The 24,929-nt window shown below is 52.7% G+C and overlaps 1 protein-coding gene across 2 annotated transcripts; it reads right to left on the bottom strand.

Annotated features, from left to right (window-relative positions):
• Positions 1–2,277: 2,277 nt before the first annotated feature.
• On the bottom strand, positions 2,278–24,228 carry RSPO1 (R-spondin 1). Of its 2 annotated transcripts, none has more exons than XM_081495244.1 (6): positions 24,064–24,228; positions 18,163–18,559; positions 6,368–6,559; positions 4,297–4,446; positions 3,858–4,046; positions 2,278–3,019 (listed from the first exon to the last, which is right to left on the bottom strand). In XM_081495244.1, exons 2-6 carry the CDS (start codon positions 18,254–18,256, stop codon positions 2,856–2,858), a joined length of 789 nt encoding a protein of 262 aa, XP_081351370.1. In that variant the 5' UTR covers positions 18,257–18,559; positions 24,064–24,228; the 3' UTR covers positions 2,278–2,855. The 2 variants fall into 2 exon arrangements, with proteins under 2 accessions (XP_081351370.1, XP_081351369.1); XM_081495243.1 differs by lacking the exon at positions 24,064–24,228 and adding an exon at positions 23,171–23,479.
• Positions 24,229–24,929: the final 701 nt, after the last annotated feature.

Below are 24,929 nucleotides of genomic sequence, written 5' to 3'. Positions count from 1 at the left end.
TCTACCCACCACCGTCACCAGGACATCTCACTGGTATCTCAAATTCAACTTGGTCAAAACCAAAGTTTTGTTCTTTTTCTCTCCTCCCACACTGGTTTTCCTCGTGGATTCCCCATCTCAGAACCCAGCATCATCATCCGTCTGGATGTTTGAGCCAGAAATGGGGACTTTGTACTCAACACCTCCCTCTCATTTCTTTCCTCAACCATGTCCAGTTTATCACCAAACTCTGCCAACTTCGTTCTCCAAATACCTCAGACTTTGTCCTCCTCTCTCCATTACCCCTGTCACCTCCACCAACACATGTCACCTGTATGACAACGACAGGCTCTTAAACAGCTTCCTGATAATCTGTCTTCTATACCACAGCCAACATGCTCAGTCTTTGAAAATTTGCAGAACTTCACATCTGATTATGCTGGCTTGCAGCTTAACTCTTCAGCAGCCTCCTTTGGCTCTGAGAATAAAGTCCCAACTCCAGGTGGACCTTTCTGGAAACATCTCACCTCCCTTGCCCTCCAGTCCTCCCAGCTGTATTGGTTTTCTTTCAGTTCATTGAACACCAAGCTCCTTTCTGCCACAGGACATTTGCATGTTCTGTGTCCTCAATATAGGACTATGCTGTCCGATACAGTAGCCACTAGCAACATATGGCTAGTGAGCACTTGAAACATGGCCAGCACAACTGAAGAATGGAATTGTTAATGTACTTTCATTTCAGTTAGTTAAATTAAAAAATTTAAAATGTATTCAATTCAGCTATCAGAAAATATTAATCTACTCTTTAAACAACTTGGGTATGTGGTAGGTGAATCTACTTAAAATTTTTTTATTTCGGTTGTGTTGGGTCTTCTTTGCTGTGCACAGGCTTCTCATTGCAGTGGCTCCTCCTGTTGTGGAGCACAGGCTCTGGGGTGTGAGGGCTTCAGGACTTGGAGTGCCTGGGCTCAGTTGCCCCATGGCATGTGGGATCTTCCCGGAGCAGGGATTCCCTGCATACCCCCTGCATTGGGAGGCAGATTCTCAACTGCTGGACCACCAGGGAAGTCCTGAATCTACTCTTTAATTTGAATTTTTATTAAATCTAAATACATATTAAGTATTCCTGGTGAAAATTTAGTGTCTGAATTGATATGCTGTAAAGGGTAAATATATATACAGAATGTTGAAGACAGTTTAAAAAAAGAACGTAAAAGAGCTCACTAATAATTTTTTTATATTGATTACATGTTAAAAAGACAACAGCTTGCATATATTTGGTTAAATATAAGATGAAATGAACTGCACCTGTTTCTTTTTAAATGTGGCTACTAGAAAAGTATTAAATTAGATAAGTGGCTCACATTGTATCTCTACCAGACAGCACTGGTCTAGAACACCATTCCTCGTCTTTGTGTTAACTCCTATTCATCCTTCAGAGCTTAGCTCAAATGTCACTTCCTCTGAAAAACTTCCCTGAGATAGTCTTTTATTTCTATTTAGTTTTATTTACTTTCATAGCTATGCGTGTGTTTCAGTGGTTGTCTGCCTTTAACTACGCCCATCTCTAATGACACATTTATTGGAAGTATTACTTGATTCACACCTGTCCCCCCAGCAACCCCTAAGCTCCACGAGAGCAAGGCCGCTGTCAGGCTCCCCGCTGGAAACCAAACATCCTTCCAGAGCTTGGTGACCAGATGGCTGCCAGCGGACACTTCAGGATGACAAGAAAAGATTCCACCCACTCTTCTTCCATCCACCCCACCACTGGGGCCCAGGGGTCCCCAGCCATCTCAGGGTCCTGTATACTCCCTCCCCCTAAAGTTCCATGATAACCCTTCAGTATATAGATTCTACCTCTCCCAGATGGGAAGTCTTCCTTTAGAGCTGACCAGGATCCTTCCTGCTGCAAGCTGGCCAAGAACCTCTATTCCATCCTTAGAGGGAATGAGAGCAATGCTTCTCAGGCTTGAATGTACATGCCAGTCACCTGGAACCTTCTTAAAATTCAGGCTCTGGTTCATCAGGTCTGGGATGGGACCTGTAAATTCTCATTTCTAAAAAGCTGTCTGCTTATAATGTTGAAGCTGGTCCACAGGCCACCCTCTGAGTAACAAAGATGTAGAGAATCTGGTTACCGCCCTGCATATCCCCCCCAATTTTCCTCCTGCTCCAGACCCTTTGTGGAGGAGGCCAGCAGGGGTCTCTTAAAATTTGGCCCTGTCTCTTCCTGCTCTCCTACGTACTCCACCAAACCCTGTACCCTGAAAAGAATCATAGGACCTGTGGCTACTGTTGTCAGTTGGTTTTCGTTTTTAATTTGAAATAAACCTTTAAGCAGTTTTCAGAGTCAGGAAAGCCCTGATATGAATGTGTAACAGTACTCTCCAAGGATAAAGTCACACAGCTGGAGATGCTGAACAGTCCTCAAGCTTTGGCTGCTGTCTGCCGCGAAGGCTGGTCCTATGAACTCCTCCAGAAGGTTCCACTCTGCAGAGTCTGGGCTTGGACGCTGGTCAACATTCTGATGCGTCCACTGGTTGCATCACAAACCAAGTGTGTGCCTCTTGGCCCTCTGAGCGGCAGAGACGACCCCTCTGCCTCCCCGCTCTGCTCACACAGTGGTGTCCGAGAGACAGAAGTGTCTTCCACGATGTGTGTGTGTGCATGCATGCATGCACACATGCACACATATTTTCACATATGTCAGTTACCTGTTTGGACGTGGGGTCTGTGTGCATGTGTCTGTGTGTTCCTGTATGTATGGAGAGAGTGTGTACGCATTGCCCCCAGTGCTCTAGTTCAGTAAAGCTCTCATCACACAGAGCAGCACTGGACTCCTTCTGCATGGACCGAGAGGCTGAACAGGGTCCCTAGGTGGGCCCCGCAGAGGTGACCGGCCCCACTGTCCCTTGCTGTTGCTGCTGCTGGCCCTTGCGTCTCCGAGCGCCGGTGCCCGCCTCCTTGCTCTCCTTGCGGCCGGGGTTCCTGTTGGCGTTCTCCCGCCGGCCCTGGCCGCCCTTCCTCCTCTTCTGCCCTGGAACCCCAACAGCAGGAAGAGTCAACAAAGGGTGTCCTGACACAGCAGGAGGCCCTGGGGATGGCCAAGAGCGGGAGGAGGAGTGTGATCAGGAAGCTGGGCAGGGGGGTGGGGAGGAGGCCCAGGGGTGGTTGGGGTACCCTCCAGGCCTCCTTGGACCAGCAGCCACTGCACAGGGCTCTGCAACGTGGGTACTGAGGGGGGGTCCCATGAGCCTTTTCACTCTCCACCCCTCGATGAACCGAACCGCCTCCTCTTGCCTCATGTTTCCTCAGACCTTGGATCCCAATGGCCCAACAGGTTACTGCAGATCTGGGGACAGGCAGGATGGCTCCCCATGCCTCCATCCCACACCACTGCCACATCATTGCCACCTGCGGGCTGTGTGACCTTGGTCAAATCACTGCCCCTCTCTGGGCCTTAGCAGCCGCCTTCCAAGCTTCCCTTCTAAGGGCCCATCCAGTGCCAACATCCCCTGCTGCTGCTGCTGCTGCTAAGTCGCTTCAGTCGTGTCCGACTCTGTGTGACTCCATGGACTGCAGCCTACCATGGGATTTTCCAGGCAAGAGTACTGGAGTGGCTTGCCATTGCCTTCTCCCAACATCCCCTGAATCAGAAGCAATGGGGAGGGATAGGACCACAGAAGCTTCCCACCACCCCACACAGCTGCGTGGATCACCGTCTGCCTGGAACGAGTTTGCACAGCATGGGGTCCTGAGTTGAGGATGCCCCATCTGGCCCTGGCCTGAGCCCTCTTCTGGGTCACAGGTAGGAAACAGAGGCGATCAGACCTCCTGTAGCTGTGCTGACCCCTGGCCCCCAGGCCGCAGCTCACCCTCGGGGCAGGGCGTCCTCCGCACTGTGCACCTCCGTGTCTCCTTGATGTCGGAGCAGACGCTGTGGTCTCCCCCGGGGGCGTGGAGCACCCTCCGCGTCCGCTCCTCCAAGCCCCGCCGGAAGCCACAGAGCTTCTTCTTCTTGGAGCAGGGCCCCCACAGAGACCACTCACTCATTTCACATTGTGCTGGCAGGAGGGGAGGGAAGCAAGGGGAGGAAGGGGTCACGGCTCCTCACCTGGCCCCAGGTGAGCCCCGGGGAGCCTCTCCCACCTGCTCTCGGCCTCAGCCCCAGGCCAGAGGCATCCTTACAGTGCAGAGGGCAGAGAAGTCCCCAGAGAAACTCAGGGGTGGTCGTCATGAGCTTTCTCTGCACGGAGCCCAGCCCACGCTCTCCCTGGGGGCCCGCCACTTCTCCAGCGGACCCTGCCGGCTTACCCGGGCTGCGGCACTCCATGGTGCCGTCCGCAGGCGCAGAGCCCTCGGGACAGGCTGGGTAGCAGCGGCCTTTGTGCAGGTACAAGCTCTCCTGACACTTGGTGCAGAAGTTGTGGCTGAAGCAGGCCTCGCAGTGCTCAATCTTGCATTCTGAGGGGAGGGCCAGACCGGGGGAGGGGGTGGGGTGGAGCTCTGTCAGCCCCAGACGGACCACTCGCCTCATCCCGGTGCCCACCCACCCACACAGGGCAGGACAGTGGCCTGGAGCTGCCACTGCTGCAGTGGAGTCTTGGGAGGGAGAGAAATGAAAGCAAGGGGCAGGGAGAGAGGAGGCCAAAACAGCCCCTCCTGAGGGCCGGCTGGGAACCCAAGGAGAGGCCCAAGAGAGCTGGATTCAGAGCACAGGAGATTGGTCGGGGCGAGAGGAGGGTCCCAGCATCTCAGGGCACCCCAAGGACCACCTAATCAGAGCCAAACTGAGGGTTACAATGACACCCTGAGAGTGGCTTGTGGTCTCCTCTTCCCGTACTGCTGGGCATCCGCAGCACCCCAAAGCCTGGTTCTCCTCCTGCCCAGGGAAGCAAGAATCTGCCTGGAGGATGGGGAGCCATCCCAGGGCAAATTCCTCTGCCTCTGCAAGGTCGAGTTCCAGGAACCACCTTGGTCAGACTCCTGGGTCCCTCCCTGATGCCCTCCTGCCAGCTCTCCCTCCTGCGGGGAGGTGGGGGGTGGGGAGAGAGTGGCTAGGCTAGGCTGGAAGCCAGAGGGGTTTTTCACAATCTCTCCCCTCCCGGACTGTGGGCAGATCTGACTTCCTCCCAGTCCCCGCCCCTGAAGCCAGGGCTTCCAGTTTCCCAGGAGCAGGCATAGAGAGGAATGCCCTACCCAGATCCCCGAGGACCGAGAGGGCAGTCCTGGGGTCCCACCTCCATCCTCATAAGCTCCCCACCCTCCTCTGCGCCTCCTGGCCTCTGAGTCCTGGGTTTGGTGGCAGGCAACACACAAACAAAAATAAGAAGAGCGGCTCCATTTCTTTTGCGCCAGACACCGAGGGCTGACATATGCTTCTCACAACCATCCTGGGGGTAAAAATGGACACCCACGTTTTGAAGATGAGGTTTGGAGAGGCTGCGACTTGCCCAAGGTCACACAATGAATAAGCAGCAGAGTTGGGATTTAGAACCCAAGTCAGCTGAACTCCCCTCAGGCATTTCCCTGGGACCTTGATGTTATCAGCTATGAAAAGGGTCCCATCACTTAGGTCTGTCTCCCTCCCAAGGTGCTTGTATGGCTGAACCGATAGAAGGTCTGGAAATGCGTGCTAAACTCAAAGGCTCTGAACAAAATGAGAAGGTCACTGGCATTGTTTACGGGAGAGGGTTCACCACGTGGCCCCCAGCGTGGCCCCCAGCTGAGAGGGAGGTGTGACAGCACGTGCTTCGGAGCGCCTGAAACTGTATCTGGTGTGAGAGAGCAGAGCAGAGTGAGATGGAGGTGGGGCGGGGAGGATGGGGAGAGAAGGCTGACCGGGGCTTGAATTTCCCTGCAATCAGTGGAGCTGGCAACGATTTTTTTAGGTTATATGTCTCAGAAGCATCTTTCTGGCTGCAGGGCAGAGGGAGCATCGAAGGGAACCAGATGAAGGTTGGGGGACAGATGGAGGTTATCGCAGTGGTCCAGGAGAGAGGGGATGGGCCCCTGGATAAGACAACGGCAGTGAGGATGGAAAGGAGCTGGAGGAGGCACAATTTGGTTATTGAATGGCTAAGGTGGGGGCATAGATGAGAGGCTGGCTTTTAGGTCTGTGCCTTGGGTGATGGGTTGGGACACAGAATCACCTGTGGGAACACAAGTCAGTGCAGGTTTGGAGGGAGGAGATGTGGCTACGTTATGGGCTGGAAATGTGGGTGGGATGTCTGGGGAGATGTCTGGCCAGCAGTTGGATATTTGAATCAGGAACTCCCCTCCTCAATATCTCCTACACTCCTCTTGCAGCCCATCAACAGTTCAAAGCACCCCCGCCCCGTATCCAGAGTTTCCAGCACCCTTCCCCAGCCTTGCCCACACTCACTGATGCACTTGTTCATGTCAGGGTTGCGGGCATCAAAGTACCCAGGTGGGCAGGACGGCAAGCAGACGCCCACTTGGCGGATGTCGTTCCTCTCCAGCAGGATGAACAGCTTGGGCGAGCACTTAAGGCAGCCGTTGACCTCCGAGCAGAGCTCACAGCCTTTGGCACAGGCCTGGCTTCCCTCGGCACTGACTGCAAGGATGGAGTAAGGGTGAGAGGCGGCTGTGGGAGAGGCCTCTGTCTTTCCCAGGCTCCCACAAGGATGGAAAGTGAGTAGACGGGAGTTTCAGCCTACAGAATGAATGTGCTTCTCAGAAAGTGCAGGCCAGGCTGGAAGCTCTCTGCAAGGCTCCTTTATAAACCTTCCCAGCATCTGCTTTCAATGGAACTAGCACAGCAAGAGCTGCCATCCACCCTAAATGCCCCCTTAGCTCCAGGAACAACACAGGCTCACCCCCCCAGAGTTGCTCCACGATCCTCAGAGAAGGTGCTGAAGCCTGGAATTTACACAGCCCTAAGAAAACTTTAAGGACAAGAGGGATAATGAGAAAAAGGCCACCTACCCAGAGACAGGAAGACAATTGGAATAACGTATGTCTAGAACAGTGGTCTCAACCAGACATGAGTCTGCTCCTCAGGGGAGCAGACTTTTTGGCAAAGTCTGGAGGCATTTTGATGATCAAGCTGGGGAGGGGGTTGCTAGTGGCCTCTGGGGGACAGAGGCCAGCGATGCTGCTAAACATCCTACAATGTGTGGGGCAGTCCCCACAACAGCAATCTGGTCCACAATGTCAAAGGTGCTGAGGTTGGAACCATCCTTTGAGCCAGGGAGGTCCCCAGCCCCAGGGTTGAGTTTCAGACCTACGATCTCATTTCCTCTTTCATTTGTTCAACCAACACTCACCTCGCCCCGCCCAGGTACCACAAGCAGTGTAAGTGCTGGGGACAAGGAGGCAAAGACCCCTGGCTATTCTGAACTGGTCTCTCCAGCATACAGACAGACCTGCAAATAGGCACAGGCCGGCAGCCACGAGGATCGAGAGGATCGAGAGAATCGAGAGAGAAGGAAGGAATCACAGACGAGGTGCCATTTGGGTCAACTCTTCAAGAATGAAGAGTCCACTGGGAAGTAGAGACCAGGGCCCTCTAGGGGCAAAACCATAGAGATGTAAAGCGACCTGAAGGAAATTGAGAATTGGGGGTACAGGAGAGATGGGGAGGAGAGTGGTGAAAGATAAGTAGTCCTATCTTTAAGCACCTTTTATGTCATGACAATGGACTCGAATTCTATCTTGCAGCATTTTCCAAAAAATATTCCTTGAAACAGGATTCCCCTAAATGTTCATAGGAAGATGTGGAGAAAAGGCCATTGCATTAGATATATCGGAGAACCACTGTGTCCAACAAGTCTAAACCAGATTCTGTAGGGATTTTTGCAGCCTTTATGGATCCCCTGGAGAAGGGAATGGCAACTCACTCCAGTATTCTTGCCTGGAGAATCCCATGGATTGACGATACAGGCTGGCTATGGTCCATGGGATCACAAAGATTTGAACACGACTGACATTTCATTTCATTATACTTCTGTGACTTTAAGTGACTTTCTAAGAGGGAGACAGTGTGAGCTGCACTTCCAAGACATTTTGGCCACAGAACCCTTGTTTCACAATGTTTTAGGGGGACCTTTCTCAAAACTGATGAAATAAAAATGTCATTAGCAAGTTTTAAGCAGGAGCAAGGTCCAGTCTGATTTACAGGTTGGGAAGCGTCCTCTTCAGCCTGGGGACAGGTCAGAGACTGGAGGACCATTTGGGAGGAAGCTGACTGGATCATCCAGGTGAGAAAGATGAGAGAGTCTTAAACCAAGTTCTCTTCAGTGGAGATGGAGGGAAAATGATTTGAGAGATACTCAGCCATTGTGACCAATCAGAGGCTGGGGTACTTCCCAGGGTTCTGGCTTAGGGGATGGGTGGGGCCAGTCATTAAAAGAGGAACCAGACAGTGAGGAGCTGTATACAGGCTGGAGGCAGAGAGCCAGAGGAATCAGAGCAGAGATCGCAGAAGATTGTGCAGCAATGGAGGACCCATGGCTTAGACTTCGCTGGCTGGACCTGAAGTCAAATGCCTGGCCTGTGACCCTGGGCAAAACTCTGCATCCTGTGGGCCTCCCTTCCCACCACCTAAAAAGGGAGATGAGGATGCTTGCTCCTGAGGGCTGTTGGGGAGAGCTCCGGCTCCAGGAATGATCCCTGATTTCAGAACAAGAGAATGAGTAAGAGAAAGGTGAGCAGAGGAGAAAGGGGGAATAGCAAACACAATAATGATAAACAACAACAACAAAATCTCAATCGTAACCTCTGAGGCTTACTCCTAAAGGTTGAACACTTATTCTGTGGCACGCACTGCTCTCAGTGCTTTACAAGTATTAGCTCATTTGATCCTTAGAACCCATGAAGTGGGTGATACTACATTTTTTTTTTTGTCCTCTTTTTCACAGATGAGGAAACAGAGAGGTTGAATTACTTGAACAAGGCTTCACAGCCAGTATGTGTTCCAGGCAGTGAGGAAAAAGTTTATGAAAACCAGGGGTGACAGGGAAACTGAAGGTATGGCCAGGCTGATTTTTCAAATAGAGAACTTATTTATATCGAGTCAATGTTACCATTTAGCTAATCAACAAATTTAAAACTTAATATCACTCTTGTTGGTGGGGTCATTGTAAGAGGAAAGGACTCCAAATGTGGTATCAGAGTTATGAGGGAGCCCGCTTGGGACTGGTTTTCTACTTTGGGCTGTTATTCAGCTATATTCCAAATGAATAAGTCACTGTAGATTTTAGGTACCACTTCCACTCCAAAGATATTAAGTTGTCTATGACTCAAGGTTTTTATTCAATTCACGGCTGAAATGAAGGCTCCCTCTAGGTTTTTGGCTTGCCCTGAAGCTGGGAAAGATTGAAGGCAGGAGGAGAAGGGGATGACAGAGAATGAGGTGGTTGGATGGTATCTCCAACTCAATAGACATGAGTTTGAGCAAACTCCGGGAGATAGTGAAGGACAGGGAAGCCTGGCGTGCTGCAGTCCATGGGGTCACAGAGTCGGACACAACTGAGAAGCTGAACAACAACAACAAGAACCAAAGTCATCCAGGTGTCCCATTTGTAGGTGTCTATGGTTATATTCCCATAACTCATATATTCCTTCCTTATCACTTTAATGAAGGGCACATTTGCAAAGGGCCTTCCTAGAATCCTGCTGTCTGCCTCCCACTCAACCAACAACAAATCGCTGTGTACATTTCCCTGCAGAGGCCTCAATGACATGTAAGAGAAAGTGAAGCCCATGGGGCATCTGAAATTCATTCAGCATGACTGGTGCACGGAGCGAGTGGAGAGGAAAACAGGGGACAGAGGAGGAAACGCCTTGAGACCGTAAAAAAAGGAGTACAGACATTATTCCAAAGGCCATGAGGAGTCCCAGGGGGCTTTAAAACAGGAGACATGGCCAGGGTTCCATTTTAGAAAGATCCCTCTGTAGTGTGGAGAATGCATTGTACAAGATGGCAAACCTGGAGGGAGGAGGACTTCCAGGTTCCAAGAGATGGAGCTGAACCAGGAGGATGGAAAAGTGGAAAGACGCACATAAGATATTCAGGCGGTAGAATCAAGGAGACTAGGTGACGGACTGGACATGGGCGTGAGGGCTGGGGAAAGCACAGGTTGAGGATGATGCCCAGGTGTTGGGCTTGGGTGATGGGATAGCAACTGACCCTTCACCAAGAGAGGGCCCACAGGAGGAGGAGCAGATTCAAGTGGAGGAAATGATGATGTTGAGTTTGTGGTTCTTGTGGGATGCCCCTGGGAAGGTGTCTTGTAGGCAGCGGAACCTGTGGGTCTGGAATTTCAAGAGAAACATTTTGGCTGGAGATTGACATGTGGAGTCCTTAATACGAAACAGTCATCAAAGGCTGGGACATCTATGAGATAGCTATGGGAGTGGGAGCCGACAGTGAGAAGAGGCATTAGACGCTGAAGAGAAGGACAGAAGAAAAAGAAGCGTCAGCTAAGAGGTCAAGGAGGAGCACTCAGACAGGTAGGGACATTCAGAAGCATGTTGCATCATGGAAGTCGAGAGAAGAGGACACTCAAGGGAGGAGAGGGGAGCCCAATGCTGGGTGCTGCTGAGATGTCATGTCAGGACCCAGCCACAAACAGGCTGTTGGCATCCCTGGTTGAGGTGGAGAGTGGAGGGCAATGGTTGAGGAGTAAAGGAAGGTGAAGAATGGAGAACCATCTCATTTAAGAGGTGGGCTGTGGAAAGGGGGAGAGAACTCAGGGATCCATGCTGGGAGCTGTCGTTGGGGATTAAATCCATGGGAGGGGAAAGCATCCTGGGGAAGAAGGGGTGCAGCTTGAGAAGAGGACCAAGAGCTGAGGCCTGGGCAATACTCACATTCAACACACAAGCAGAGGAAGGGCCTGGAAAGAAACTGAGAAGGAATTGTTGGGGAGATGGGAGGACACTGGGGTGGGAGATGGAAACCGAGTGGAAGAGGGTGAGATCTGCAGGGACCAGGGCTGGGAGGAGACCATGGCTGGGACCTCTGGGAAAACCTATGACACAGGCAGTAAGAGGTGATTGGGTGACCTCAAGAAGGGCATTTCTGGTGGAGTGGTGGGATGCAGGCCAAACCACAGGGGGCTGAACAGTTAGTGGAGGGGATGGAGGTGAAGGATAAAGTGAAGAGAAGGTCAGAGAACACAGAAAGAGACAGAAAGGAGAGACCAGCTGGGAGTGGGGACTGTGAGCACAAGAGAGAGGCAGGGAGTGATGGAGTGAAGACCCAAGGATACGAGAGGGTCAAGACACAGAACTCGACCAGTAAGACCATCCTTGAGGCTTGAGACTGGGGTCAGGGACTGGGGTCTAGAAGCTGAACTCCATGAGGTTTGGAGGTTCAGGAAGGAGAAGGGGTGCTGAGCAAGGAGGAGAGGGGCTCCAGGATGGGCAGGGTCAGTTCAATGAGAAAAGGAACACTTATCCAGGGGGATCGGAATCAAAGAGTGTTCTCAGCTTAGCAAGACAAATAGATGAGCAGTGAGGGGATGGAGAGCTAGAGGGCAGGGGGCTGTGTGTGCTGGAAGAGCGGGTGTCCAAGGAGATGCTGGGTATGGGCAGAGGTTACATGATGATTCTAAGGGAGAAACCGAGGCTGATTCATTCCACAGACGTTCACTGCACACCTAACCTGTGTCCAGAACTGCTAGGAGCTGGGGACATGGAGGAACAGCAACAGATGCCCACCTAGGGCTGGCTGCACATTTGGGGGAATGGAGGAACACTAGAGGACACACCCTTACCAAGCAGGCTAGGTGAAGAGGGTGTGCAGACCAGAGAAACAGCCTGGGCAAAGGCTCTGAGGCCCCGACCATCCCAATGCATCTATGAAATGGAAAATAGAGCTTTATTCTAACTAGCAAGGAAAGGACCTCAGAAGGGCATGGTTGGTTCACAGTTTGAAACTCTCCCTCTGGCTTCTGTGCCCATGATGGGAAGGGGCTTGCCCTGCAGGGCCGCAGCCTGGTTGAGGATGGGTGGGCTCAGTGATGGGGAGGGTGCTCAAAGAGCTCACGGGGCCTCCTTCCAACTTCTTCATAAAACTCGCTCATTACAGTTCTGCTCTTCCTACCCACACCATACTCTCCACTCCTCACTACCCGACCCTGCCCCCTGCCTCCTAAGCACTCCATGGAGCCCACTGCACTGAGCCAGGAACTCAAGGCTGTTTCTCCTCCATTCCCTGCTGTTTCTTGCCTCCTTCATCCTTATGCAAACCCCTTTCAAGCTGATTTTTCTGTAATCAGGCATTGCCCCAAGGTGACTCAGCCCTGCCCCCGAAGAGTGGCTTCTGGCCACAGTGCCTCTTCTCGAGGGACTTCACTTGTTCCAAGTCCCCAAATTTCTCATCTTGAGATCTTTCCAAAACTCAAATTCACAGTGTCACGCCCCTGCCTGTTGGTGGTTGGTGGTTTAATCGCTAAGTCATGTCCAACTGTTTGCGAGCCCATGGACTGTAGCCTGCCAGGCTCCTCTGTCCATGGGATTCTCCAGGCAAGAATACTGGAGTGGGTTGCTATTTCCTTCTCCAGGGTATCTTCCTGACCCAGGGATCAAACCCCGGTCTCCTGAATTGCAGGCAGATGCTTTACCAACTGAGCTATGAGGGAAGCCTACAACCCATCAATAGCTCCCTATCTGCTGCAGAATTAAGACTCAGCTCTTCCACCTGGCCTAAAAACTTCCATGAGCTGATCCCACCCACTTTATCTCTTAACACTACCTCTAAGCAATAGGGAACTATTTTTGTTTCTCTGAACACATCACACTACTTCACACCTATGTGTCTTTGCTCAAGTTGGTCCTTCTGTCTGGAACACCCTCTACCTCCTCCTAAACCTAACTCTTTCAAGTCTTAGAACTAAAGTCACCTCCTCCAGGAAGTCTCCCTTGATCTTGCTTCCTGGTAAAATCTGGATATAGAGTATTTTTCTGTGTTCCCTGCCCCCAGTACTTGAATCCATCACAGTAGACATTGCCTTTTATCATTATTATCAGCTAATATGTTCTTCTCTCCCATTGGAAAGAGCTTTTGGAGAGTGAAGGCTGCCTTGTTTCTAAATAGAAGCCCAGTAATGGGTGAGGCTCCACAAAAGGATAGGACCCTCCCAGAATGTAGGGCTGAGGATGTGGCGAGTGAGACAGAGGCTCAGGGAAGTGGATATATGAACAGAGCTTACTGGGTGTTCAATGAAGTATGGGGAGTGGGACAGGATGGAAATGAGTGGTTGGGGGGTTGGATGAGGATCAATGGCGAGGGAGGGGAAGGCTCCGTGACCCAGAGGAGGGCTGACCTTGGTTTAGGGGTGGTATCTAGTCTTGGAGGAATTAGTTTCCTTGAGAGACCCCTGAGTTAAGTGGGTGGAGGTGAAGTGAAGTGGGGGATGACAGGACCCAGGGCCTCACCGAGAAGGCGGAGGCCACATGCTCACCATTACTGGTGCCCTGGTGCCCTGGGCACATCCCCCCGGGGAAGACTGGCATTTTTCAACTCAACTGTGAGCTAAGTTCCCCTACACTTTTTTTTTCTCACCTGAGTCCAAATAGCCTTTAACTGGTCTGTTGGTCTCCCACCTCCAGCTCCCTCCCCTCACGCCCCACTACAGTTGGATCAAGCACTACTCCCCTGATTCAAACCTCTCAGGAGGTGTCCTCATTACCTGAAGCTCAAGTCAGGGTCAAGGGCAAACTCCCATCCTGGCAGGTACCAAGAGCTCCACCCTCTGACCTTTGCCCATTTCTGCAGCATCACCCCCAGCACACTCCCTCAGCTCCTGGGCAGCTTTTATTGCTCTACCCTCACGGGTGTTCGGCTTTTTTGTTTTAAGAGCACAACCCTTTTCTGTAGTAAAGAGCCTCCAAGTATAAAGCAAAATGAACAGAGCAGTTCCAGTGAAAACCCCAGGGCTCCCGAGAGCTGCACCCAGAAACCAGTTCTCCAGCTCTCCCCCCAGCTGCACCCCATTTCCCGCACAGTCTGTGCCTCATCGTAGCTCCTCACCTTTGGACATGCTGGTCTGCACCCCATTTCCCGCACAGTCTGCGCCTCATGGTAGCTCCTCACCTTTGGACATGCTAGTCTCCTGCCTGGGTTCCCCCTCCCCTTCCCCCCACCCCGACTCCCTGGCCTGCAGATCACCTGTGCTGTGCTGTGCTTAGTTGCTCAGTCGTGTCTGACTCTTTGCAACCCCATGGACTGTAGCCCACTAGGCTCTTCTGTCCATGGGGATTCTCCAGGCAAGAATACTGGAGTGGGTTGGCATGCCCTCCTTCAGGGGATCTTCCCAACCCAGGGATCCCACATTGCAGGTGGATTCCTTACTATCTCATCTTTAAAATTACATCTCAAGAAGAGTCATTCTCGGGGCTCTCACAGCACACTAGGTTGAAATCATCTCCTCCCCACCACCCATGGTGCTTCAAGATCCATCTTTGCACCCAGGACCAGGCTCTGTAGGTTTGAAACGGATGTATGAGGAAGGGCCCAAAACACATATACATGACTACATACAAAATGCATAACTAATGAGAACCTACTTTATACCACAGGAAACTCTACTTAGTGCTCTGTGGTGACCCAGATGGGAAGGAAGTCTAAAAAAGGAGGGGATATGTGTATTCATGTAACTGATTCACTTTGCTGTGTAGCAGAGACTAACACAACGTTGTAAAGCAACTCTACTCCAGCAGAAATTAATGAAGAGAGGAGTGAATGAGGCTTCAGCCAGCGAAGAGGGGCTCTACAGATCCTCTTCCGGGGAAGGGGGTGAAGGCTTCAGATGGAGGACAGGGCAGTGAGAAGGAGCCAGAAAAGGGGAGTCCAGAGAAAGACAAATATCATATGATATTGCTCATATGTGGAATCTAAAAACATGGTACAAATGAACTTATTCACAAAACAGAAATAGAGCCACAGATGTAGAAAACAAACCTACAGTTACCAAGAGGGACTGTGGGGAGAGGGATAAATTGGGAGATTGAGATTGACATATACACGCTGCTATATATAACATAGATAACTAATGATGACCTACTCTACAGCACAGGGAACTCCACCCGGTGCTCTGTGGTGACCCGTATGGAAAGAGAATCTGGAAGAGAGTGGATCTATGTATACATGTGGTTGGTGCACTTTGCTGTGCAGTGGAAGCTTACAGCATTGTAGATCAACTATGCTCCAACACAAGTTAATTTAAAGAAAAGGGAGAAGAGTCAGGATTCAGTGAAGGATTGCAGGCTTCATTGTGGGGTGGGGGGGTGGGGGTGGCAGGACTGAGCAAAAAGGCCCAGGAATCAGATGGGAGAAGGGTCTCAGTAAGGGGAGGGGCACTCAGCGTGAGGCATGATGAGGGCAAGTGGGATCCCCACAAGGGGCAGGAAGTCCAGGTGGAAAGAGGATGAGGGGCAGTGAGGGTGAGTGGAGAGAGGGCTCGGGAAGGGGAGGGATCCTCACAAGTGCGACGGGGTAGGGAATGCTCTACCAGGGTTCAGGACTCACAGCGGTATGTCTCACCTCCTGCAGGAACACCATCACTAACATCTGAGACCATATGCTTCTGGACTCAGAACTGGTGTGTGATTCTAGATCAGAGCTCTATCGGGTGGCTTCTGATGGTTCCACCAGCATGCCATCACAGGATGACAGAGTCAACAGACCTGAGGCTCATATATACAGCAAGCCTACCCCTGCCCCCCAGGCTGCCCACTACCCTTGCATCTGGTGGGGGCCAGAGCAGCCACACAGGCTGTCTCCATCCTTTCATCCCTCCCCTAACTCCCCTGGAAACTCTGGGGCAAAATGGTCCACACGTTGTTTATACAACAATGACATGCATCTAAAAAAGAGTGGATATATGTACATGTATAACTGATTCACTTTGCTGCACCCCTGAAACTAACCCAACATTGTAAATCAACTATATTCCAATAAAATTTGTTTTAAATGACATGCATCCCAGCCATACAGAGCTTCATATTTCACAAAAGTTTCACAGTATGTGTATCTATTATCTCATGGAACCCTCACTGTATTCCTGTACAATCACACATGCAGTTTTATAGTTACAATTTCACGAGTATTGCCTAGCAACATCTAGGTTCCCAAGAGGGTTACCAAGAGGGTCAGTGGGGAGAGGGATAAATTGGGAGATTGGGATTGACATATACACACTACTATATATAGCATAGATAAATAATGATGACCTATTCTATAGCACAGGAAGCTCTACTGAGTGCTCTGTGGTGACCTGCATGGGAACAGAATCTGGAAGAGAGTGGATCTATGTATACATGTGGTTGGGACACTTTGCTGTGCAGCGGAAGCTTACAACGTTGTAGATCAACTATGCTCCAATAAAAATTAATTCAAAGAAAAGGGAGAAGAGTCACCTCTCTCTGAGCCTCTGTCCATTTTGAGTCTTACCCACATCTCTCCCTGTCCTTGCATCTCACCATTAAGGATGTCTGTCACTCATACTGCTTGGTAATAAGCACTGGGCTACGTGCTACCAAGGCTGTGGGATGTGGCTGTATCAAAAGTGGACACATCAAAATGGCTGCATTTGATTGACTGTTGCTGGGACCGGCCCATTCTGATGGCCAGGCCAGTACTTTTTTTTTTTCCTAAGTACAAAAGATGAACCCAGGTCTCCTGACCCTCTGGTGTAGGTGAGTGTGTGGCTCAGCAGCGGAAGCGTGACCATTAGTGCACATCACATGATGGTGAGCGGCCTCTCTCGTTTTCTCTCTGCTCTCGGAAATAGAGGAGACTGATTATAAATCGCTAAACCTCATCTGGCTGGTGGAGACCAAAATACTGGCCGCAACAGATGAGAAGGGAGGAAAATCAAGGCCTCGCTGCTGATTAAACCTAACTGTCTCTAATTGTTTGTTAAGCCAGGGATTTTCAGCTTCACCAGTTCTCTGAGCTTCTCTCTCTGGGTTGGATTCTGGCCTTGGCCACTCCCGTGGAGACCCGACAGAACTCCATTGCCTTTCAGCCCTTCCTGGTGGGCCTTGGTCTGAAGGCCTCAGAAGTGAAGCAAGAGGTGGTGGGGCTAGACTTGAGAGGAGCTGCCGTCTGGGGGCATGACATCTCTTCTGGGGGATGCTGAGAGACAGACAGACTTGGGTCAGGCCTCCACCGCACTCCCTGACACGGTGCCTCACACCCAGGGGCCACTCCCACGACATGATGGCATGTCCTGAACCTCCATCCCTGAAGGCGTCGAGGGAAGGATGGGGGACCTGCTCTCAGGACAGCCTAGGATAGGATCCTGGGAGAGACGGCGAGAACGGTGAGGACAGGCAAATACTCCATCAGGCTCTGTTTTCAAGAAGACTGGGCTCACAGGAACCAGGAGACCTGGGTTCCAACACTGACTGTGTGCCTTTTAGACTGTCGTCTCTTCCCTTTTCTTAGCTTCAGTTTTCCTATTTGTACAATGATGGGATTTTTTTTTTTTTAGGCTGTGAGAACCCTTTTCTCCCAATGACACCTTATGTCACCTTATGACACCTTATCTTCCTGAGAGCAAGGGAGAGTGAAGCTGCTCTGGTTTGAAGGGTAGTGGGGCCAGCCTTCTGCTTGCTGCCACCCTGTAACCCCTCAGTGCAGCTTCCTGAATCCCACTGGGCAGGGTTAAAAACCACAGTGGTGGGCAGTCCCACAAACACTCTGCTTTGCTGTCCCTGCCCCATGACCTGGGCAGGGAAGTCTGTTGCCTGTCTGTGTGGGGTTCCTGGCTCCCAAGGAGTTGAGGGCTGTATTTCAGACCACTAAATGAAAGGAACCCTGAACTCCTGTCTGTGAAGAGGGGACGCTGAGCACCCCAGGGGCACCAGGCTGGGAAGCATCTCCATGGATACCACACAAAGCTGGTGTGATATCAAAGGGCATAATCCACACACTGGATCCTCACAGGAGAGGGGTTAATCTAGAAAACAGCGTCTACAAAGGGGAAAACAGACAAAGTGAGTTATCTACGGGATGGGTAATCTCAATAAATTAATCCACAAACTGGATAATCTACTGAGTGACGTACAAAGCTGTAATAGATAAAGCAGAAATCTGCAATGGTCATCACAGGATGAAACAGCCAAAGGTCGCAGTCCCCAGAGAGTGCCCTCCCCACCACCACTCCCAAGGGCCACGGTGGTCCAACCCCATCCGTTACTCACTCCGCCTCTGTCTCTTCCCCTTGATTCCCCGGCTGCCGGCGGCCAAATGCATCCAGCTCAGAACCAGGGCCACCACACACAGTCCAAGCCGCATAGTCACTCGCCGGCTCCAGGCCCCTGGTAGGAGGGGTGGTCTCTGTGGGGGTGGACGGCGCAGGGCTCTTGCTAACACCTCCGGGGCTGGGTCAGCAGCAGGATGTCCAGGCCTGGGCTGTATCCCAAATCTGCCCTGTATTCCAAATCCACCATAATCTCAGCTGGGGACAGAGAGGGTGTGGGGAGCCTACTTCTCCATCAGCCCATAAAGAGATCCAGAGAGCTTTCCTCAAAGGCACCTCGGGGTGTCACATGGGGAGAACTCTTTGTCACTTCAGCCAGGACATCTCCAAAAACCAGTCTGTTGGGGGAGGAGAGAGAAGGGTTAATTCTGGGGTACCCCTGGGCCCCCCCAACCTGGGCCTCTTGCCCTCCCATGTGGTGCACTACCCAGGAGACAACTCAGAATGTTTGAACATTACAAGTTACCCACCTGGCACCCCAGTGGAAGAGACTGGTTCCTTTTCCTATCTTGCAAAAGTCCCTGATGTGGGATGGGAGTTGGTTACCCAAGCAGTTGGAATATGGTAGACACTCAAATCAAACTTGTGGATCACTGGAAAGCAGCTGCCTGGCTTCCACCCTGCCCAAAGTGAGCCAGCTCTAGCTGGAAGTCCTTCATTGGGTCTAGCCTACAGACTTCATGCTGCAGTAATATCATGACTCTTAAAAGAGCAGCTCTCTCTGTCCTTCGGCAAATGACCCCTCAGCCTTCTCTCCCCAGTGCTGAGTCACCCCTGTGCCTTTCACCTGTCTGGAGCTAGAGCAGTGGCCCCCGACAAGCTGGCAGACCCAGCGTGGCCCTCTGGGCTTGGCGGGAGAAAAGGAAGTAAGGCTTCCCTCAGCCGCAGAAACTCTGACACAGCAGGCCCGGCGGGCCTGGCCTTTGTGAGAGGATAAAAGAGGCAACGATGCCCGCCCTGGCCAGAGACACAGAGAATGGGGATAATCCCCCAGCCCAGCGAGAGCCAGGTCTCTGGACCCGCTGGCCTGGGTGATGGGGGCAGGGGGAACCGGTCCCTCCCCAGTGAAATGTGTCTGGGAAGTTGGAGCCCAACCTGGGAGTCAAGAGATGAAAGCCCGCTTCCCAATCACAGCTTGCTTCACACTTTCACAACAAGACCTGCACACGCACTGGCCCACACGCTTGCTGCACACACACCAGTACTCATGCAGGACGGGAGGAAACGGCGAGTCTTCAGGAAGCTTTGGAGATGCCAGAGAAGCATCTCTCTCCCACTGGCTGGTTAAGATGCCTTTGAAAGAATCCCTTAGCCTCTCTGTTTCCCCATCTATGAAATGGGGATAAATATGCCTGCTTCATAGGTTTGCTCTGGGAGTTGTCTGCGTTTCGGCCTAACTAAGGAGAAAGTTGAAATGCTTGAGTGAAAGTGCCCCTCCCAACCCTGTCCCAGTCTTTTCCCCCTTCGCCTCCAGGGAGGCCCCGGGGGAGCCCACCTGCATGGGAGATAAATCATTATCCCACCAGGGAGTTCAGCAACCCCTCCTCGGTCTCTCCCACTGGCTTTGAAGGCCAGACACACTCAAGTGGTTAAGCTGCCTGTGAGAAGTGTTTACATGAGACTGATGGATCCCACCTGGTTCTGTGGCCGGAGCCTGTGGAGATGCCCCCAGCCACCCCCAAGTGCCCCGCCAGCTGCCAGCCCCCACCTGCCCCTCCAGTACTCCCCGCGTGACCTGCCAGAACCTTCCCATCTGCCCCAGCCCCCACCACACTCTTCCCTCACCCACAGATTACAGATGTCCGGCCGAGTGTATCAAACTGGGGTCTTCAGCCCCCAGTCCCAGAGGCTGGCCATCAACCATGATGGTTAAGGGCATAAACTTCAGGGTCAGGCTGCCTGGCTTTGCATGTTGCCTCTGCTACTTTTTAGCTGTTACCTTAGCCTAGTTGCTTAGCTGGTTTGAGCCTCAGTTTCTTTATCTACAGGAGAGTGGTGGTTGTTTTTATAGCTTAAATGAGTTAATAAATGAAACTGCTTAGAATGATGCCTGGCACACTAGGACTCAATAAATGTTGCAATTTTTTTGACCAAGACTATATTTTGTGTCTACATTCCAATGGTCATCTAAAAAGCAATAAGACAGTTTTCATACCATCTGGATACCAATCGTAACACTGAGCACTATGACGCAATTTCCATATTTGCATTTATCTTTATGGTTGATTGCCTTGGCCCCAAGGATCTCTCAGAGTGATACGGTTAACCTCTAATGCTAGCCTTTCTCACACTGAGGTCTGAGGACCCCTGGCAGCTATATTCTCAGGGTGCCCTGAATCTTTCCACCTGACAAACACTGAAGGAGAAGACCACATCGGACAAAGCTGGTGTTAAATCCTGGGTCTATGAGGCTGTGGTCTCACTGTATGCCTGGGATCCTGGGGCAGAACAGATCTATGCATCTCTGCACTCCATGTGTCTGCAGGGCAAGGCACCTAGCACTGCCGAGTCAGTTCAGTTGAGTTCAGCTGCTCAGTTGTGTCCGACTTTTTGCGACCCCATGGACTGCAGCACTCCAGGCTTCAGGGCTCAGCAAAGGCTAGCACCCTTCCTCCTCTACCCTCTACTTCCCTCTGAATTCCCCCTCACAGTCCTCCCCGATCTTAGCTTTCAGTCTGGCCCCTGCCAGGCTCACCCAATCCTTGCCAGGGAGAATCTTCAGACCCACTCCCACCTGTATCCCCACTGATCTCAGCAGGGAAGAGGGGAGAAGGCTCCAGATCTGAATTCCACTGGAAAAGTGGCTCTGGCCTTCCTCGACCATCACGGGATGGGATGAGTTTCAACAAAGAATCAACCCTCCAAAGAAGTTGTGTTCACTCTGCAGGGACACAAGCAACAGATGGAAAGGACGCAGAGTGTGCAGGGGGTGAACTGGAAGACAAATGCCCCACCTAAAGGGAGCATTTGCTATTCCATTCCAGCTGGTTGTTTATGGGCGCAAAGACTGGCTCCACATTACTAGACCTTCTGTTTTTGTTTTGTTTTTTTTTTTTAAGTTGAAAACTCTGGATTGCATGTGATATCTGATTTTAAAAGCAGGACAGGTCTCAGACTAGAAACATCACAGTAGCAAGCCTCAGAAGATCCCAGGTCTCTGACTCCGAGTCCCTCCAGAGAAGAGGTCCCCGCCCTCTTCACCCCCACCCACACACGTGGTACACACAGAGACACCCGCAGCGGGGAGACCGCTGAGAGAGGGGATAGGAGCTAATGACTTTCTTTTAAGCAGCCTGCCTCATTTCTATTGGTTCCTCTGGCTGATTTCCTTTGACCCCCCTGGGCAGAGCCAGCAATGGGAACTGCCAGCAGTGATCACGGTCTCAGGCATCCGTGGGGGTGAGGAAGGGCATTTTGTCTCTGCCAGGGTTGGGGTGAGGGGTCCACATTCATGGCACGCCTGCACCACCTGCCACGCAGGAGGGAGGTTCTCACTGACTCCTCACCACAACGCTAGGAGGAAAGTACAGTTATTCCCACTTTATGGGGAGGGAGAAGTTAGGGTCTTGGGGTGACAAACACAGTCAGGTGAGCTGTTCAGTGTTTGCTGCTCAGGACCGGGACTCTGGAGGGCAGAGCAAGAGGCAGGGAGCTGAGAGGTGGAGGGCACGACCCAGCTTGAGGAAGGAGTGGGAGGCAGGGGCAGAGCTGGAGCCAAGGAGAGAGGCCCGCCTACTAGGTGGTCCCGGAGGGGAGGACACACTGGGGAGGGGGACACAGCCGAGGGGTGGGGCGCGGGGCGAAGACTCAACGCCCCCAGAAGTTTGCAATAACTTTCACCTTCTTCCCTGCAACACTATTTGGATAAATTGGTACTCGGTCCGGGGCCGGATACAGACCCAAAAATGTAAACCATTCCGATAATTTCTCATTAGCTTTCCCCGGGACCAGCTACGGGTGGAGAGGGCTGGCCCGCGGGGGCAGAAGAATTGCTGGGCTGGGGGCGGGACCAAGTACGCGCCCACCCGACCTGTCGGGATTCATGCGTCTGCCAGAGCCAGGCCAGGTGTGGGGGTCGACCCAACCCCCGCCCCCCAACACCAAGAGGCAGCGGGGAAAGGTTCCTTCACGTCCCTCCATCACGGCTCCGAGCGCTCAAAGTTTTCTTCCCTATCATCTAGAGAGTTCCAGCAGGTGCAGGGGGAGGGGAGGTGGACCTGAAGTCCCCCGTCTGACCCCCACCCCCCGCCCCAAATCCAAGAGAACTCTCCAAGTCTGAGAGGCGGGCTTCACAAGAAAACTCTTGCCCCAAGCGCAAGACCTGGCCCTCCTGGGAGCCCTGGCTTAATACACAGCGGCCACCTCTCCCCAGCCAAGCAAGAAGGTCCCTCGGCTCCCGAACCCTCAGGACAGTGAACCGCGCCGCCTTGCAGCGCCCCGAGGGGCGCAGCACACACCGCCTGCCACGTCGGACCCGGGCTCGGGCTCCGGCACTGGGGTTATAGGGAGGGTAACCGGGAGTCGTGGGATTCGGGGGAATCCAAGAGGAAGACACCAGGAATCAAAAGCTTCTGAACTTCGGGGGGTTGCAGGGGGCGGTGGAGAATAAATAGGTCTGGTGGATTTGGGGAGTTCGGAACTCCGAGCGAGGACGATCGCAGGGGGTTGCGGGGTTGAGGGCAAACCGGTGGCGGCATCTCCAGGAGGCTGCCTACAGGCTTGAGGGATGCTAAGGGTGAGGGCGGCAGGACTTGCAGAAGGGGCCCCAAAAGGTGCCCTCCTCCGCTCTCGCTGATTCCAGAGCAGTCAGAAGTCCCCTTCCTCTCACGGTCTCCCCCCATCCCGGCACTCATCTTGGCCAAGCCCGGATGAGAGGGCCCAAGGCGCCCCAGGTCCCAGGGGAAGGGGGCGCTAAGGAGGAGGACGGGGCAGCTCCCGGGGGGACTCACCTCCGCGCTGCCAGCCGCGGCGGGGGCAGGCCCGGGAGGGGTGAGGGCGCGGCCGGCTCACCCGCCCGCCGCGGAACTGTCCTGGGCGCCCAGCGCGCCCGCGCTCCGCCCGCCGGTTTCCAAGTTGCTCAATCTGCGGGCGGCTCACGCCCTCCGGGGCCAGCGCCCCACCCGGCGCATCGGTCCTCCGGGGCAGCCCGGTTCGGCCCTCCTCTCCACAGTCCCCACTCGGGCGATCCGCGCCGGGCTCTCCGCCCGCGCTGGGGCTCTCCGTTGCGCTTCGGCTCCGCCGGAGCTCCCAACCGGGAGAGGGGCTAGTCCTCGGCGCGCACGAGGGAGGGAATCCCCCCCCTTTTCAGTCCCACCCCCGAGCCGGCCCCCCTTCCCGGGATCCGCAGCAAAAAACGGACTGGAGCGCCAGGCCTGGGAGTACGTCGCCCCCCTCCCGCACGCCCTTGCCCTCAGCTGGGGCGCTGCGCTCGGAGCGCAGGGCTGGCAACTGCACACTTGGTCTGGACTCTGGCGCGGAGCCTCTGTCCTTCCTCCTCTCCTTCCCCTACCCTGCATCCCCGGCGATTCCAAGCAGCCAGAGCACCAGCGCAGCTGCAGGCATCCTGGGCTCAGAACAGGCCCTTGAGCCTAGCAAAATCTCAGTTTCCCCATCAGGAACCTGGCAAGTGACAAGGAACAGGCTCCGAAGGAGTTTGGGGTCCCGCCCACACTCTCCTCGTCTCAGCAGTCAACTCTTCAGAGCATCTTCCCAGTTCAGAGAAAATGTGAGGCTATAAGCTCCAGGGAACCCAGCTGAGGACCCTCCACTGGGAGCTGGTGCAGGATAGCCAGGTAGATCTTGAAGCAAAGCCTAGATACCAAATCCCTGCTCCAACACTTACCAGCTGTGTGGCCATTCCTAAATTACTTAACCTCTCTGAGCTTTAGAGCTCTCATCTGTTTTGAGAGGCAGCAAAATGAAGGATGCAAATGCCGGGTAGAATGGTAGGAACCCTGTTAATGTTTGTGGAATGGGTCTTGAAGGGCTGCTGACACCTGTAGTGACCCAGATGCTGTTGAAGTCAAGCCTGAAGAAGAGGAAGGAGACTCACTTCTTGGGGTGGCAAACAGCTGTTCTTCAGCATCACTTCAGATTGGGTAAAGGGAACTGGGCTAAAACTGTAGTTAGCAGGAGTTAAGTTAGAGCAGAAAAGCTATACTGATGCAGGGGGTGGGTAGGGGTGGTGAGTAATCAAGACAGGCTGTGGACTCTCCTTCTCAGGAGAGGAAGGGGGAGCACTGACTATGGAGACAAGGGCACAGGGATGTTTACAGTGACAGGGGGATGGATGGAATGACCTCTGGTGTATTATGATGGGCAGGCAGCAGAGATGGTGGATGGATGGCCAGGGAAAGCAGAGCAGTTGGGTCCTAAATACCAGGGTCTGGGCTCATTCGATCAGATCCTTGCCAAGTTTGCAGGGGGCAAACAGCCATTTCTGAGTTTGGTCCTGGGTCCCATCTACCACCACCCCAAGCCCCACCCCCTCCCCTCTACCCTCAGCCTCTCCTCCATCTCACCGCCCCTTGGCTCTGCTCTGGGCCTAATCAAACAGCCCCAAATGCTGAAAACTCAATGTTTATTTTATTTTATTTTTTTACACACTTGCATAACTCCCTGACAAGCCACGCCAGGCGTTGGGCTTTTTGTTTGGTTTTATTTTGTTGCATTTAGGGGGGGAAAAAAGAGAGAGAGAGACAGAATGAA

Source organism: Giraffa tippelskirchi, chromosome 5 (assembly GCF_054371585.1).
Source record: "Giraffa tippelskirchi isolate mGirTip1 chromosome 5, T2T-mGirTip1v1.2.pri, whole genome shotgun sequence".
NCBI lineage: Eukaryota > Metazoa > Chordata > Mammalia > Artiodactyla > Giraffidae > Giraffa > Giraffa tippelskirchi.
This window is presented reverse-complemented; position numbering and strand designations above follow the sequence as displayed.

Coding starts and splice junctions, on each gene's coding strand:
- RSPO1 (XM_081495244.1), bottom strand. CDS start 18,256: ATGCGGCTTGGACTGTGTGTGGTGGCCCTGGTTCTGAGCTGGATGCAT. Junction 4,447..6,367: donor TGACATGAACAAGTGCATCA/GTGAGTGTGGGC, acceptor CCCTCCCCTCAG/AATGCAAGATTGAGCACTGC. Junction 3,020..3,857: donor GAGGACGCCCTGCCCCGAGG/GTGAGCTGCGGC, acceptor TTGGGGTTCCAG/GGCAGAAGAGGAGGAAGGGC.